The sequence below is a fragment of the Melospiza melodia genome, chromosome 7, assembly GCF_035770615.1.
Source record: "Melospiza melodia melodia isolate bMelMel2 chromosome 7, bMelMel2.pri, whole genome shotgun sequence".
NCBI classification, from domain to species: Eukaryota; Metazoa; Chordata; class Aves; order Passeriformes; family Passerellidae; genus Melospiza; species Melospiza melodia.
In genome coordinates this window covers 26992623-27010303 of record NC_086200.1, presented here as the reverse complement: position 1 = coordinate 27010303, position 17681 = coordinate 26992623, and the positions used below count along the sequence as shown (strand labels likewise).

At 46.8% G+C, this 17681-nt stretch overlaps 1 protein-coding gene across 2 annotated transcripts in view; it reads left to right on the top strand.

Annotated features, from left to right (window-relative positions):
* Positions 1–17681, top strand: part of REXO1 (RNA exonuclease 1 homolog) — a 53601-nt gene that overhangs the window by 11827 nt on the left and 24093 nt on the right. For both annotated transcript variants that reach the window (XM_063160841.1, XM_063160842.1), the window contains exons 2-5: positions 7067–8823; positions 12398–12499; positions 14738–14939; positions 15590–15753. In XM_063160841.1, coding sequence (XP_063016911.1) covers positions 7067–8823; positions 12398–12499; positions 14738–14939; positions 15590–15753 — 2225 coding nt within the window. The remainder of the gene's footprint in view (positions 1–7066; positions 8824–12397; positions 12500–14737; positions 14940–15589; positions 15754–17681) is intronic.

Below are 17681 nucleotides of genomic sequence, written 5' to 3'. Positions count from 1 at the left end.
TGGAAGCTGCCCCTGCCCATGGTAGGGGGTGGCACTGGATGATTTTAAAGTCTCTCCCAACCCACACCATTCCAGGACTCCAACAATGACAGAAGTTTCAGGAACATTAACAGCTGCTTTTTGACTCTGAACTGTTTTCAATCCTTGTTTTATCACAGCATCTCTGGAATGGATTTCCCAGAGCTGCTGTGGGTGCCCCTGGATCCTGGCAGTGCCCAAGGCCAGGCTGGGCAGGGCTGGGAGCACCTGGGACAGTGGAAAGTGTCCATGAGCAAGATGGGCTTTAAGGTCCCTTTCAACCCAAACCATTGCATGATTTCTCTCTGGGCACTGCCTGCTCTCAGTCTGGGGTGGCTGGGCTGAGCACACAGCTCAGGGTGCAGTGCAGAGGTGCTGTCTGGCTGCTCCTGTCCCTTAGTGTGACCCCTGGGGCTCAGCCCATGGGGACAGGTGGCCCCATTGGCCACAACACCTGGGGAAACCAGCACTGCCCTGCTGGAACCCAGCAGGCTAAAAATACCTTGGAGTGAGAGATGACTGTTCAGACTGTTTTTCAGTCTTGCTAATATCAGACTTTCTTTTCTCATATTAGCATCCTTTTTTCCATTAAAGAAATGACTGTAGAGGTTCATGATGTACTTTGAGGCTGTGGCATTAAATACCTCCCCTGGAGAACAAATCCAAGGAGTGCACAGGGATTCTTCTGCCTCTAATGCCTCTCAAACCTTGCTGCTGGTGTTCCTTGACCAACACATGGTTATCTCTGCATTTAGCACTTAATTTTATAATTAGATTTACTTTTCAAAAACACAAAAAAAGATCAAAGCAAATCCTTGGACTAGGTTTGGAATTGAAGTTGAAGAAACATTGGGATTCTTCTGCCTCTAATGCATCTCAAACCTTGCTCCTGGTGCTCCTTGACCAACACAGGGTTATCTCTGCATTTAACACTTAATTTTATACTTAGATTTACTTTTCGAAAAACACAAAAAAGGATCAAAGCAAATCCTTGGACTAGGTTTGGAATTGAAGTTGAAGAAACATTTTTCTTAGCTCCCCTTTGCTGCCCTCCTAACCCATTTCCTCTGGATGATTATTTGAAATGTACTACTTTAAATCTCAGTGTTAATGATTTCCAAGTGGTTGCATGTTATTGTTAAATTAATTGTTGGAAATTTGCTTTGGGTCCTGGTGAACGAGCTCTGTGCCAAAACCTGCCATTTCTTGTGTGCTCTTTAATTCTGAAGAGTAGCAGAACTCAGGCTGCTGCTAAAACCTCTCTGAAACATTCTGTTCTTGAGGCACCACTGTCCCTTCTGTCAAGTGTTAAATGCAAAGCTCAGAATGATTTTCCAGTGGTGATAATTTTTCTGCAATCACAGAGGCTGTCCCTTTGCTGAGTGCTGGCACTGTAAACACAGCGAGCCCTTAAGCCAACAAAGCTGTTCCGATGACGTGAAATAAAAATGCCTTTATTTTTTCCTTTCCCAAAGAGTCTCCAAACAGCTTCCACCTTCCCCACCTCCCCATGAATGCACCTTTTGTTGCCAGCTGCAGGTGACCCAGGGCAGTGGGTGCCTTCAGCAGCAGCAGCAGCAGGGCTTGGAAATCAAAAAGAGCTGTAAGATCATTGTCCAGCAGCCACCCCTGCCACTAAACCATGTCCCCAGGTGCCACATGCACACCATTTATGAGCACTTGCAGGGACAGGGACTCCATCAGTGCCCTGGCAGCCTGTGCCAATGTCTGGCAACCTTTCCTGTGAAGAAATTTTCCCAATTTCCAATCTAAACCTCCCCTGGCCCAGCCTGAGGCCGTTCCCTCTCCTCCTGTCCCTGTTCCCTGTGAGCACAGCCTGACCCCTGGGCTGTCCCCTCCTGTCAGGAGCTGTGCAGAGCCACAAGGTCACCCCTGAGCCTCCTTTTCTCCAGGCTGAGCCCCTTCCCAGCTCCCTCAGCCTCTCCTGGTGCTCCAGACACTTCCCCAGCTCCATTCCCTCCCTTGGACACCCTCACGCCCTCAATGTCCTTCTTGTGGGTTCACTACAAGAAATGCTCAATGTCTTTTGACCCATGCTGGTCCCTCTGCAGCTTGGCCAGCAGAGCCTTTTGTTTGAATTCCTAATTGCTGTAAATTTGAAAATTTCTAATTTTTGCAGCCTTTTTGTCTGGCAGCAGCAGCAGCTGGGTAGCTCTGTTGGACCTGGGAGAAGCAGTTGCCATCCAGCTGTCCAGAGCAGCTGTGGCTGCTGCATCCCTGGGAGTGTCCAGGGTTGGATGGGGCTGGGAGCAGCCTGGGACAGTGGAAGGTGTCCCTGCCATGGCAGGGGTGGCACTGGGTGAGCTTTAAGGTCCTTTCCTACCCAAACCAGTCTGGGATTCTGTCTCCCACATACATTCAAGAGCTGGAGTCCTTTTCCAAAACCTGCAGGTTTGCCATGATCATACAGCTCACCTGTGACACGTTTGGGCTTTTCTGTATTTCAGGCATCTCAGCTATGTGCTGTGGTAGGCCTGGACAAATAAAATAAAGACTTTTCTCTGGAATGATTCACTGTAAAATAAGTTTTACCTTCACACAGGTGACCTTGTCCTCCCACTCTTCTTTAATGTCAGCTTTGTTTACTGCCCTTGCCTGTTGCCCAAACTAGAAGGACCAGTGAGGAGTCTGGCTCAGAGAAGCTTTGTAATAATCCAGCTCCACCTTGGAACTGAGGCTTTGTGTCCCTCAATCATCCTGACAGTAACCAGGAAAAAAAACCCATCAGCCTGTTTTTTTTAGGTAAAATCTTATTCTGTGTTTCTGTATTTTCTCTGCTGCAGTGGCTGATTGAAGCACAGCTCAGCTGGGTGTGTTCTAAAGCAGTCCTGGGTTAAATACAATGTTCACTGAGGTTAAATAAAATGTTCACTGAGGTTCTGCATAGAGACCTCTGTGTCTCTATTAATATAATGGATATAATTATTAATGATATATTAATAAGATTAATATCAATAACTTGTTTAATATTAATAAATGGTTTTCTATAATATTGATGGTAACCTCACCTTTTGTTTCTCATGTGTCTGAGGTACAATAATTTATTTTAATAGTTTGTACTTTATAAAGTGTTTAGTTCACAATCCTGCCAGGAGCTGGCATCTCAAGTCTCATTATCTCGTGATTCCCAAGGGTCAGAGCAGATTCTGCTTTCCATCCCTCCAAAAAAAATTCCTTCCCTAGCAGTGCCTCAATCCTTCAGAGCAGCAAACCCAGTGCAGCTCATCCTGCACCTCTGAGTGCCCAGCTTGGGGAAGGGAAGAGGAAGAAAGGAAAACACAAAGCAGACTCCTTTGAGGTCAGGATCCTTCCCTTTCCTGCTTCCTGGGATTAGTTTGGCAGCTGAAAAGCTGATTTCAAATGGCAGGTTGAGCATCTGTGGTTTGGAGACTTGTGTGCTTCTGCCTCATCATATATGTATACATATAAATAGATATAAAATTGATATTAAATAAATATATAAATGTAGAACTATAAATAATCATATAAAATATATAATATATAAATGTAAACACAATTCTATATAAATATCCCACCACCATACTAAAATATAAATATTCCACAACTATACTAAATATTAATATTTATATGAATATAAATATATATTTTATATAATATAAATAATAAAGTATAAATATAATATACTAAATATAGTATATTATAAGTATAATATACTATATATTATAGTATAGTACAACTATACTATAATATAAACATATTCTATAAAATATAAATATATTTATATAAATAGAATTTATATAAATTATAAAAATGTACATTATATATTATATACAGCATAAATGATATCTATTTTATATAGATAATATATATTTATATATATTTATATAAACAATCTATTTATTTTTATATATTTTATACATACTATATGCTAAAATATTTTTTATATAAAATAGTATATTTTATAATAATATATTTGTTTCTATTCATATAAATAAATATATAAATATACATTTCAATTTATATATAAATATTTTTGTATGACTGTTCTATATAAAATGTTATATATAATACATATTTATAGATATTGTAACATTTGTACAAAAATATATTAAAATGTTATATATATATATATTTTTTTTTTTTTTTTTTTTTTTTTGTATATTTGTTTTTGTATTAATTAAACCTCTGCTGCCCTGTTTTTGCTGCATTCTCTGCAGATGCCTGGTGGCCTGAGGGGCTGGTGCTGATGGGCATCCTGGAGCCACTTTCACAGCCTTTCATGGGCAGGCAGCCTTTGATCAGCAGTGCTGGAGAACCCATCAGGCCTCCCCCACACTTGCACAGAGCTCTTTCCCTGCCCTGCCTCCCAGCCTGTGGCATGTCCTGAGGTTATAATGTGTGTTTTCATCATTCCAGCCACAGAAAATGTGCCAGCAGTTTTGTGCTAGAGATAAGCAGCAGCCACCATGTCTGTGCTGGGCTTGCCCTCTGCTCTCCCTGATCCTGATATGTTTAAAATAGTTTGGTTTTCTGCATGTACAAGGTGGCTTTTGTTTAGTTAGGGTTTGTTGCTTTGTTTTTTGGCAAGTCTCTAGATCCAGACTCTGTGTTCTCTGTTTGCAGGCCATCTGATATTTAGCCCTGCATGAATGATCAGCCTTTCAGCTGTTCCCTTCAAATATTTGTGCTGCATGTGAGGTCTCAATCCAGATTTAGAGGGTAGTAGCTGACTCCTGCTGCTTTCTGCCAGCGTGGAGCTGATGTTTCACCCATGGTCAGACATGAGCTGTCTGCTCCTTCTCACTCCTTAGGCTGATTTTATCCCTAACAATTCTGATAACCTCTACATAGTCTTGCCTTGATGCTGCTGCTGTTTGCATATGGGTTTGTTCATGTTTTTGCCTTGTTGGCTGCTTTTCTTCAAGGTTTCTAACCAGGAATTGCTGTGTCCCTGGTTTGTCACCTGCTCCCTCCCTGTGTCCCAGGGAGGAGCACACCCTGGCTTTGGGAACACTCTTTGTGTCATCATTACAGCTCTCTGCAATAGCTGGAGGGGAACTGGCTGTAGAAATAGCACCTTGTTCCTCTTTCTCCACGTTTCTGGCTCTGAGCAGGGCTCAGGCAGGCCTGTGGAGGGTGGTGACATCACTCTGCCATTGCCCAGAGTCCCTGTTCAATCAGGAGCTAATTGGTTTGGAAAAAAACCTTGCAAACCCAAAGGAATAAAAAGTATTTTCTGAAACTGCTGCCTTGATTTTAACCCAGCCTCTTTCATTCTGCTTCCTCGGGGGCCAGTTCTGCCAACTGCTGGAGAGATCCTTTTCCTGTTGCCAAAGGAAGCTTTGCATTTATGTGTTCTCTCTAAAAACCCCCAAAACTACCCCTACCCCCCAAAAAAAACCCCAAACCCCTCAGTCTTACGAGAATGGTAGAAACAGCTCTTTTAACCCTGTTATGAAAAATTCTCTCATCCCTCTTAGACCTGAGAGGTTTTTAATTTTCTGTTTTCTTTCTCTTTGCTCTTTGTTTGGTTTTTAGCATATCCATGTTAGAGAGCCAGTTTTGTACTGTCCTTGTAGCAGAGAACAAAAAGCTCCTCTGGAATGTCAGCATCCAGAGATGCTGTGATAAAACAAGGATTGAAAACGGTTCAGAGTCAAAAAGCAGCTGTTAATGTTCCTGAAACTTCTGTCATTGTTGGAGTCCTGGAATGGTGTGGGTTGGGAGAGACTTTCAAATCATCCAGTGCCACCCCCCACCATGGGCAGGGACAGCTTCCACCATCCCAGAGTGCTCCAAGTCCATCCAGCCTGGCCTTGGGCACTGTCAGGGATCCAGGGGCACCCTCTCTGATCTTCCACACCATCAGCTCCATGCAGGCTCTGGCATCCTCACTGGAGTCGTGTTCTTCCACTGGGGACACAAACACAGTGCCACTGACCCCTCTGCCTGCTCAGCCCAGCCCAGCCCAGGGAGCTCCCCAGGCAGAGGCAGCTCCTCCCTGGCACTGCAGCCACAGCCACACCTGGGAGCCCCCTGAGCACAGCTGGGATTGACAGGATTCCACACAATCACAGAATGGTTTGTGCTTTATGGTTTGTTCAAGCCCATCCAGTGCCACCCCTGCCATGGCAGGGACACCTTCCACTGTCCCAGGTGCTCCCAGCCCTGTCCAGCCTGGCCTTGGGCACTGCCAGGGATCCAGGGGCAGCCCCAGCTGCTCTGGGAAATCCATTCCAGGGATGGATTCCACAATTCCTGATTCCCAATCTCCCACCCAGCCCTGCCCTGTGGCAGTGGGAGCCATTCCCTGTGTCCTGTCCCTGCAGGCCTTGTCCCCAGTCCCTCTGCAGCTCTCCTGGAGCCCCTTCAGGCCCCAAAAGGGGCTCTGAGGTGTCCCTGGAGCCTTCTCCTGTCCAGGCTGGATGTGGAAGAGAGGCCATCAAAGGGACTTTTCTGGAAAGGGGAATGTGGAAAAGGGAAATATTTTGATGTTCGGTGTTCTTGTCTTGGTGGCTGCTATGAGTAGTTGAGTTGTGTTTCCTGTTGCAGTTTTTCCTTCCTACCAGCAGTTCTCAGTTTGTCAGTTGAGATCAGAGTGATTTTCCTGCAGCAGCCATAAGAATCTCTGAGCCTTGAGGCTTTTGGTGGCTTTAGGTGTTGGCATTGGGAGGTGAGAACCTAATCCACAGTTTCTCACTTCTCCTCTTTCCTTCTTGGTGGCTTCATTGAATTTAGCAGATAGTTCTGTGCACAGTCAGCTCCTAATACAGGGGATTATTCTTTGATGCCTTGAAGAATATTTAATTTATAGAGCTCTTAGAGCTTTTTCATGAGTCTTAGAAGCACTTAGCAGATCTTTGGTCCTGGGAGTAAGTTTTACAATCTGGTTTAGTCCAGGCCAGAGAACATCACTGGTGGCTTTTGGTATTTATTCTCTGGTGTAAGAATGTGGCTTTTGGTTGTGTCATTCAGTGTTGGGGTTTGATCAAAACACACCTTAAAAAGATCTCATTTTAAATTTTACTTGAATTGCTGGCAGTAAATGATTTTTTCCTCTTTGCAGAGCGAGGCTATGATCCCTACAACCCTGAGCTGCCCAGGCCCTCCCTGGAGGTGGAAGATGGCTTTCTGGCTGACATCACAGATGTCACACCTGGAATTCTGGAGCTGGAGCTGGTCAACAAGGCCATTGAGGCAGTGAAGAACGAAGTGGAGAGGGAGCAGAAGAAGTACGAGGAGCTGCTGGAAACCACGAAGGAGTTTGGTGCTTCAGAGGGCTCCTCACTCATTTCAAACACACCTGTGTCAGCTGCTGGGCCTCAGAGTGATTCCTTTGCCTCCTTGGAGTACAATCCAGGGAGCTACAACTTCAATAATAACTCAGATTACAACCCCACTCCTCTGGCTGCTGCTGCCCGCTCCAGTAAATACACTTTGGATTCCTCCCGCTCCAAGGGCAGCTCCCTGGAGTACGTCCCCAAGGCTGTGGTGCAGAATAAAAAATACAGCAGCACTGTCACCAACAACAAATATGTGATTGATGACTCCAAGCCTTCCACAGACTTGGAATATGACCCCCTTTCCAATTACTCTGCCAGGCTGCTGGGCAAAGGCACAACCAAGGGGTCCAAAAGGGACAGAGCCTCTGATTATGAGGATTCCTACTCTCCGTCAAGGAAGAAGCTCTGTGAAGATCCTGATGATGATGAGGTGTTGGCCAGGTTCTCCTCCTCTGAAGATGAGGCTGAGGTGGAATATAAAACAGCTTCTGGTAGTTCACCCTCAAAAGCTGGTTCAGAGAGTGAGTCAAATGAGTCCTCTAGCAAAGAGCAGAGCACAAAATTGGAAGGCTCTGCTTCCCAGGGGAGCAAAGAAGCAGCACAGCACAGGGAGGACCTTCCAAATTCACAGAAAAACCTTGCCAAGAGCTCATCAGACAAGAACTCAAAGGCAGTGAAGTTGTTTTCTGGTAAGAACAACAAGGACATTGAAAATAAAAACAAGGAATCCAAAGACAAAACAAAAAAGAAGAAAATTGATGTTAGTAAAACAGCAGGCCTCAGTGAGGCTGGGAAGAAGGAGAAAAATAAAAATGCAGACAAAGACAAAGTGCTCAAGAAAGAAGAAAAATTAAAAACCAAGCATGAAGAGAAAAACTGCAAAGACAAAAGCATCAAAGTGAAAACAGATGGGAACTTGAAAAAACCTGAAAAACACAAGTCAGAAAAAGTGGATGGGTGTAAGAAAGAAAAATCCAAGTCCAGCAGCAGCAGTTCAGGGAAAAGCAAGAGTGAGAGTGTCACCAAGGGCACAGAGAAAGTGGGGAGCAGCAAGAAGGATCCTCAGAGCAAAACTGCTGATGTGAAAAATGGCAAGGAAAGCTCTGGTCGTAAAAGCAAGGAGAAAGGGACCAAGAGCTCCCTGGAGAGAAAGAAGGACAAGGTCACTTGTGCAGGACAAGGAGACCCCAAGAAGGGTCAGAAACAGCAGAGTTTGAGTCACGTGGACCTGTTTGGGGATGAGAGTGGAGATGAGGATGACAGGGGCCGGCCTTTGTCCTCCTCACTGCTTGATGTGAGCTCAGACTTGGATGGGGCTGACTCTGGCTCAGCCTCTGACAGTGACAGGGACAGGACAAAGAAAGCAAAGCGCTCCAAGTTATCCAAATCCTCATCATCCTCCTCTACATCTGATGACATTGATTATTCCATCCTTGAGAAAGATGTGGACTTTGAGTCAGATCCCATGGAGGAGTGTCTCAGGATCTTTAATGAATCTAAAGATGTGAAAACTGAAGACAAGGGAAGGCTGGGCAAGCAGGTAATGCTGGGTTGGGGGTGTTGGTTCTCTCCCCTCCAAAGGTGGAAGGATTCTGGTTTGGTTTAGTGGTGCTGCTTATCTCAAGTAGCTGAAGAGGGAGACTCCATGTGTTGGTAGAATCTCTTCCTTGTTGTGACTGAGTGCCTGGAAGTGTTTGCTCCTGAATTTACCTGCTGGATTCAAAGCTGCTGTGAAATGTGAGGGTTCAGTCCCCTCTTGTGTGGAAGGCTTTCAAGATTATCAATTACTTCTGTCTCCATCTGGCCTGAGAACCTTGTGGATGTAGATGGCTGGAGAAAAGGCTGCAGGGAGTCAGTTTTGGGGTTTTCAATGCCAATCTAAGGTTGCCAGCCTGGGCACTGCCTTCTTCTTGCAGCAGAGTTTAAGGAACATGGGGGAGGTAGAACCTGGACAGGGTGTTGGTGCAAGTCCAGTACTTGTCAGACACTTTGGAGACTCTCCAAATTCATCTTCCCTATTCTAAATGGGTATTACAGGTAGTTGCTCAGGATCTCTGGATACCTGTGGGTGGTGCAAGCAAAAAATTGAAGGTAAAATTTCTTCCAATGGCACCAGAGGCTTCAGACTAAGGAGATAAAACAGACAGTATTTACATAACAAGAAAATAGTTGAAGGGCACATGATCTGTAGCAGGAGATGTAAGTTAGAAGTAAGAAGGAAATACTTCACAGAAAGAGTGGTCAGATACTGGAATCATTTACCCAGTGAGGTGGTAGAGGCATCATCCCTTGAAGAATTCAAAAAAAGACTGGATGTGGCACTTGCTGCCATGATCTAGTTGAACAGTTAGAACATCGGCTGGACTAGATGATCTTATAGGTCTTTTCCAGTCTTGAAAATTCTGTGATTCTGTGAAATTTTGTGAGTTACTGATCAGTGAATTCAGAAAGTGCTGAACCAGAGGCCTGGAGTTAATTGTGGCCTGGAGTGACAAAAGCTCAGCTGTCAGCAGCCACATGTGGCTCCTTTGCATCCCTGTGCTCAGGTTTGGTTTCCTGCTCCTTGGGGAAGGAGGCTCACTGCAGCACAGGGATCCTTCTTTGGGACATGGGTGTCTGGGTGGGATTGGTCATGGGACATTGTTTTTGTTTATGGAGTGATTTCCTAGATGGACCCATTGTGGTTTGACACTGGCCAAACACCAGGCACCCATGGAAATCACTCACTTCCCTCCCCTGCTGCACAGAGGAAAGAAAAAATTCAAACCAAGGGTTCATGAGTTGAGGTAAGGACCAGGAGAGAGCACTCCAAGGGCTCAGCTTAGAGGTACAAAGTGAGTTTATTGCTAACAAAATCAGAATCTAATGAGAAGTAAAACAGGCCCTTAAAACAGCTTTTTCCACCTCAGCCCTCCCCTCCTTCCCACAGGCAGCGCAGGGAGAGAGGCCATGGGGGTTTGGTCAGTTCATCAGTGAGATTTTCTTCCACTGCTCTGGGAGAGGAATCCTTCCCTTGTGAGGCTGTGGGGTCCCTCCCAGGGGAGACAGCTCTCCATGGACTTCTCCAATGTGGGTCCACTCTCAGGAGCAGCAGCTCCCCAAAACTGCTGCAATGAGAGTCCCTTCCATGGGCACACAGCCCCCCAAAACTGCTGCAATGAGAGTCCCTTCCATGGGCACACAGCCCCCCAAAACTGCTGCAATGAGAGTCCCTTCCATGGGCACACAGCCCCCCAAAACTGCTGCAATGAGAGTCCCTTCCATGGGCACACAGCCCCCCAAAGCTGCTGTGCCATGGGTGCAGTCATCCAAGGCCAGGCTGCTCCAGCCTGGAAGGAGAGCCCCTCTCTCTCTCTCTCTCTCCACTTGGTCTCCCACTGGATCACAGCCCCCTCCAGGCATCCACTGCTCCAGCATGGGCGCCTCACCCGTGGGCTGTGAGTGGATCTCTGCATCCCCTGTGGATCCCATGGACTGTGAGTGGATCTCTGCATCCCCAAGGGCTGAGAGTGGATCTTTGCATCCCCATGGATCCTCACAGGCTGCAGGGGCACAGCTGCTTCACCATGGTCATCACCACAGCCTGCAGAGGAATCTCTGCTCTGGTGCCTGTAGCACCTCCTGCCCCTCCTTCTCCACTGACCTTGGTGTCTCCACATTGTTTCCCTCACATGTCTTGCCTCCTTTTCTCTAGCTGGAATGAAAACTGCATGCCTCACTTTATTTTGATTTTCTTCTTAAATCTGTTATCACACAGGTGTTCCCATCTCCTCTAATTGGCCCAGCCTTGACCAGCAGCCTGTCCATCTTCAGAGCCATCAGGGATTGGCTCTGCTGGGCATGGTGGAAGCTTCCAGCAGTTTCTCACAGAAGCCACCTCTGTGCCTCCCCCACTACCAAACACCAGGCTGTGCAAAACCAGCACAACCCTGTGTTGTTTGGGCTCAATAATGTGCCAGGCCTTGGCATGGAGCTCAGGGCAAGGTTCTGCCCCCCGAGGCTGCTGGGCACTGCCCAGGCTGCCCAGGGAATGGTGCCAAGGCTGCCAGAGCTCCAGGAGAGTTTGGACAACAGAATCACAGCTCCCAGGGGTGCTCAGGGTGGGGGTGTTGGGGTGGCTGTGCAGGGACAGGGTCTGCACTGATCATCCCTGAGGGTCCCTTCCAGCTCAGGATACTCCAGGGTTTGTGATTGCAGGAGCTGCATGTGGCAGTGCAGTGATTTCTGCCTGGCAGAATTGCATTGTGAGAGTTTATTGGGGGTGGAAGTGAATTAACAAACCCTGGGGTTCCTGGGGAACCAGGTGATTCGGGGTGCCCTTGTGGTGATGAACACAGGTTTGTCCCAAGTGGTGCCCAAGCTCATCCCTAAATCCAGCCTTGGCTCTGCTGCTGAATTTCAGAGATTGTCAGGCTCATGTCAGAGTTTTGCCAGGAGTTGTTTTGAGAAACTCAAACCAAGATTGTCTGGAGAGCAGCTGGGGTTTTGAGAAACAAATCACTTAACAAGTTTCTATCAATTAACAACTGAGTTGAATTTCAAGCAGATTTCCAAGGGGTTCTCCTTGTCCAGGAGTTGCTCTGAGGTGTCACCTTGGAGTAGCTTTGGCTGGAGAGGTGTTTCTGCCTCCTGCTGAGTGTCTGGATGTGACCTGCACTGTGTCACCAGAGTCTTCCTGCAGTGACAGCTGTGGCTGAGCCTGCAGGAAATATTTCCCTAAATGTGGGGTGAGGACACCATGGTTTAGTGTTGAGCAGGTGTCAGCAACTGCCCAGGGCAGAATGAGTCAGTTCCCAACTTCTTAAAAACCAATCCACCCTAACCCCCCTGGACTCTGAAAATGCCATGGGAGGTGAGGAGTGTGAGTGGCTGCCAGGGGAGGGCTGGTCAAGGCTCCTGTGCCAGGTAAGGCTGATCCTGCCCCATGCCAGCTCATGGAGCTGCTGCTGGGCTGGGAATGTCCTGCTGCTGTTCCTTGGTGGCTTCTGGAAGGTTCTTGTCACTGGCCACGTGTTCCCACCTGTCCTCTGCAAGATTAACCCAAAAGGAGAATTTCCACATCTCCCTCTTGTGAGGGATCTTCAAGTCTGTTCTTCTGTTCTTTTGTTTTCCAGCCATCCAAAGAGGAAGGAAATGAAGAAAAGACAGAAGATAATTTAACTACCTTGTTTCCTGGCCAAAAAAGAAGGATCTCTCATCTTGTCAAACAAGGAAATGTAAGTGCAGATTTAAAAGCAGATTAGAAGCAGATGAGTTTAGGTTGTTCCAAGTGAGGATTTTCTGTCCTGACCCAGGCAAAGGCTGCACTCCCAGGGCCAGGCAGTAGTGTGGGAGCTGTTTGTGCTGGAATCAATCTATGGCTGTTTTATTTCCTCTCTTTCCAATTCCTCAAAAATCTCCCATGTTTAGAATCTGTTAAAAGTGGCAGCAAAACAAAAAACCTTCCTAAAACCAAGGGTAGGCTGGGAAGAGTGAGTGGATTGTGCTCTTGGTAACCCTTTGGGATAGGTTGGGGTGTTCATTTTTCTCCAGTACAGCTTAATTTAGAGATTTCAATAAAAATTAACTGCACACAAGGTCACTCTGTATCTGCTGGTATTTTTCTGTGCCTTGTGGATCTAAAAGATACTAAGATACTACAGGAATATGATCAGATGTTTGAAACCATTACCTTACATCTCCTCTGAATCAGCCAAGATCTCAGCAGTATTTGTTTGGATACTCTTTTTTCCCAATTGTACAAATACAGAGGAGAAAAATTAAAACAAAACAAAACAAAAAAAAAAAAAGGCAAAGAAGAAGCAAAAAAATCTGATTTTTTTATTCCTTTCTCCCTGGGATTTTAATTCATGTTTTCTCTGAGGGTTTAATGTGTTTCCCTCCAGGTGCTGATCTCAGATTAGTTTTATGTTGCAGCAGGATAAGAGTGGAGGCTTGTGCACTAATTTGAGCTGGGTAGTCCAAATTAATTGTTCTGCCTTTCCTCTCTGCCTAGGAAGGATTTTTTTGCCTTTAATAATTTGAAGCCCTGGGGTCAATACAATGGGTTTTATTTAACTACATATCTCCAGCCAGTTCGTGTGGTTTGATAAGGGCCCTTTCTTCCAAAGTGAAGAGATAAGAGACTGAAGCAAATGGCTTGGAAATTCATTAACTCAAATATTTGTTGCAAAGAGGCACCTTTTAGACATGTACAAACCTTCAAATATATTTTCTGAATGTGACAGCTGATCCCAAAATGCTTTCCAAAGATGGGAGCCTCAGCAGAGCCTTTGCTTGGGCAAACAGAGCTGATCTGGTGTGCTCAGCTCCAGCACCTGAATTCCCTGGAGTTTGTCAGCTCAGAGCTCTGCCCAGGAGGTGCTGGAACACCTCAGCTGCCACTTTTCACCTCAGAACGTGCCTTGCTGTGTCCCTCCAAGTGGAATATTTGCTCAGTCTTGCTCATGATTTATGGCTCAGGGACTGAGCAGGAGGAGGGGAGGGAGCGAGTTCAGGGTTGGTTGCCAGGGGAAATGGGGGCCAAAGGAATTGCAGGTGAGGCAGAAAATGAGTGGCCTGTGCTGCTTGGAAGTCTGTAATTATAATTTAATGTCTGACTGCACCCAGTTTGGTATCCAGAAGCTGCTGTCAGCATCAGAGGCCGGGAATGCAGGAGGTGCCAGCTTTGCCCCCAGGTGTTCACAGGCCACCCTCCTCCAAGGAGATTCAAGGCCTGTTCCTCACATTTCAAAGGCTGTGAAGTAGAGGGAGAAGTTTGTACTACTGCTGCTTCTCTTGCACTTCTGCTGCTAGGAAACTTCTCTCTTTGCTGACATAATTTCTGGCACTTTTCCTGCAAACCTAAATTTGGCCATCAAAGGAAACTCGTGTGGGACCTGTTTGTGCTGTAACTGAGGTACCTCCAGAAGTGGGCAGGGACAGAGCCTGTTTGAAATTCAGAAAATCAGTTTATGTAATGCTCTGATGCCATAAATACTTCTCTGTGAGGCTTTTAAGCAGTTCCAGGGCTGCAGAGAGGTGGGAGCTGCTGTGGTGCAGAGGTGGGTGCAGGTGTCCTCAGGGAGGGAGCAGTGGAGCTCAGTGTCCTGTGGCAAAGAGGACTGGAGAATTGGTGTCACCTTTTTATTGCTGTAAAAAGCAAAGTAGGCAGCACAGGATCTGTGTGCTAGGGCAAGGCTGAGGGTGTTGATAGAACCCAGGACTGGGCTGGGCACAGCCACTAAAAGCAGCTCATGAATTGAGGAACGTGCCAGTGAGCTGGGAGGCCTTCCCATAGCATGAATCATTAATGCCATGCTTGTTAAAGGATGACTCTTAATTATTTCATTCTGGAACACACTTGGGATGTTGTCCTCTCAAAACTAACAGAGGGCTTGAGGAGAAGAGACCTTTCTGGGGGGTGTGGATGGAGCAGGGGAGCTGCTGGCCCTAAATGCTGTTTGTGTGTGCAGGCAGAGACCCCGAGCAAGCCGGTGGTGCGGCCCTACCGTCCCCCCACGGCCCAGGAGGTGTGTTACCAGAGGATCCAGCTGGCTCAGCAGCAGGCAGCACAGCTGGTTGGGGCTGCTCAAAAGACCTCTCTCTGTTTGCCAGGAGAAAAGAGGAGGATTGCTCACGTGCCAAATGCAGCCCTCACCGCAGCGGCCAAGCAAAGTAAGGCAGCGGTGGGATTTGGGGTCGCTGTCCTGTCCTTCCTCCCCCTGGGTTTACATTTCTCCTAAGCACGTGTAAAACTGTCAGGGGATGTGTAGGACTGGCCATGCATCGAATCTCTGCTGGTAGCATCCAGTGGAAGGTCTTTCCCTGAGAAATTCCACCCTGTTGTGAAAAGCAGCAGGTCAGACGTGTCCAGCCTGATGTGTCTCACCCAACCTCCCTCACTTCAGCCTCTCCTTTTTCTGTTTCTTCCTTGGATTGTGTTTGCTCTTCATTCCCTCTTCCATTGAAGCCTCGGGGGGTGGGCAGAGCAGGAGGGAAGTGCTAATGAAGGCTCATTGCTGAGCCTTTGTGGTGGAAGGACTCAGAGCTGAGTGTGGGGTGTCAGTGCCTCCAGCTGCCAGAGTTACCTCTTTAAACTCTGCTGACTCAGTCACCCCAAACAAACCCAAATGAGACACGTTTCCTGGCAGATGATTTCTTCATCCTTGCCTGCAAGGTGGTAAAATTGCCCAATTTGTGTCCCTTTGGAGACCTGGATTTGAGAAAATCACAGCTTGCAGTACTGGCCTTTGATAGTGAGTTCATTCTGGCAGCCTGGAGCCCAGTGGCAGGATTTGTCCCTGAGTGTTTTTTGTTCCCTGCAGGCCTTGGGAGCAGCAAGGCAGCTGTTGGTGGCAGGAGTGTCACACCTTCCAATGACTCTGAAGCCTCCACCCTTCCTCTGAAGCCTTGCACTTTGGCTGGGATGGCTTCCAAGACCACCAGCACCATCGTGCCCAAAAGGGTAGCACATGTTCCCTCCTTACAGGTAAGGGGAGTTTGAATTTTTTCCTGCCATTCCCCAGGGAGGGTGGAATGTTTGATCCTGCTGTTCCAAACTTAGCACTCCCTGAGAGTGGTGTTTTGATTATGTTGATTGAGTGGGTTTGTTTCTTCCTGTGGTTTTCCTAGATAGCATTGTATAAAAAATTAAACACTCAAGTGGTAGGAGCTTAAAAAGGTAGAAATACTTAAATGCTGCTCTGATCTTTGTGAATATTGATAATTTGTCTCCAATTTGAGCCTTCTCTTGTGCTGACTGGTCTGGGTGTGTTTGGGTCAGGGGCTTGGAACCTCCTGTGCTCAAAAGCCAGGGATGGATTCATGGCCTTGCCAGGCTCTGTGGGCCACACTGGTGGTTATGAATAATGTCCCTCTGTGACCTAGATAGTAAAATGTGAGCACTGAACTTCATGCTGCTGCTGGTGTTTAAAGAAAAGACTATTTTGTCTTTGTTAGTTGCTTTTGTTTTGTTTCTCTTTATCCCCTGGGATCTCTGCCCAGCCTTTGGGTGCCTTTGCTGTGAGTTCCTAAGCAAAGTGAGAGGACACAGGGAGAGAGCATTGCCAGAGAACAGGGTTAGATGGGATATTGGGAAGGAATTGGTGGCTGTGAAGGTGGGCAGGCCCTGGCACAGGGTGCCCAGAGCAGCTGTGGGTGCCCCTGCATCCCTGGCAGTGCCCAAGGCCAGGCTGGACAGGGCTGGGAGCAGCCTGGGACAGTGGAAGGTGTCCCTGCCATGGCAGGGGGTGGGATGGGATGATTTTTAGAGCCCCTTCCCACCCAAACCTTTCAGGGATTCTGTAAAGTTCCCTCCTTTCCATGGGCATTGGGAATCTGTTATTTGCTAAGACAACTGAGAGCAGAATTCTCCTGGAGCAGCCTGGGGATGGCATAAGGAGCTGTTTGCTGGAGTGGATGGCAGAACTGGTTAGTGCCAGGACTTGGTTAAAAATCCATTTATTGATGATGGTTTGTGTCAAGATCTGTCATAACTTGCTCTGATTATTTCTAGAAGAGTGAAAAGTAATTTTTTTTCCTTTCCACCCAAACTGCCACCATAGTAACAAAGAACTTGAAGCTGATTAAACATAAGAGAAATAACTGAAAGGATAAAATATCTAGCAGAGTTACAGAGGTGTTTAAGGATATAATATTAGAGGTTGAGAATTTATATATTTAATGAAAAAGACCAAATCCCTTTGAACAGAGTATCAAGGTGAGAGTCTCCTGGGGAAAATGAGCACTTCTCCCATTGAGAGAGGACCAGCTTGGAACAACCTCACACCTTCCACAGAGCTGTTTTCATTCCAGATTGCAGCAGATGGCTTGGCTAATGGATATCTCTTGGGTGGGATGGAGGACAACTGACAAAACAATTGGGTGTTTTAGAGATGGATGAACATTTTCCTCTCTGAAAAAGGGGCAGGTGTGCTGTGATGGGGGGATAAACTGGTGTGAAATGGAAAGCTGCAGTGGTGAGTCACAGCTCAGCCCAACATGCAGCTTTTGAAGAACATGCCAGTAACTTGAAGGGGTAAATCCTTTTAGGATCATCATGATTGGCATTAAAAATGGAGGAAAACCCCCAATGCAATCAATTTGCAGGAATGCTCCAGGAATGGGGGTGGGATAGGTGGGGCCTCCTGTTCTCTTTTCACAGCCAGAGAACCAAACCTGTGTGTGGTGCCCATAACTGTGGTGTGTGTTCATGGCTCCAGTGGTGCTTGGTGCCATCCTCACCTTGGCCCTCTCACTGGAAATGTCAGCATGCCCTGCTCTGGAATGCTGTGTGTGACTAATGCCCCTGGAGTCCCTGGCTCCTGGCTGACTTAGAGTGAAATACAGCTGGGTTTGAAGGACTTAGAGCACTGAAGGTGGTGAAGCCTCAAGTGGTATTCTTAGTACCAAAAGTGC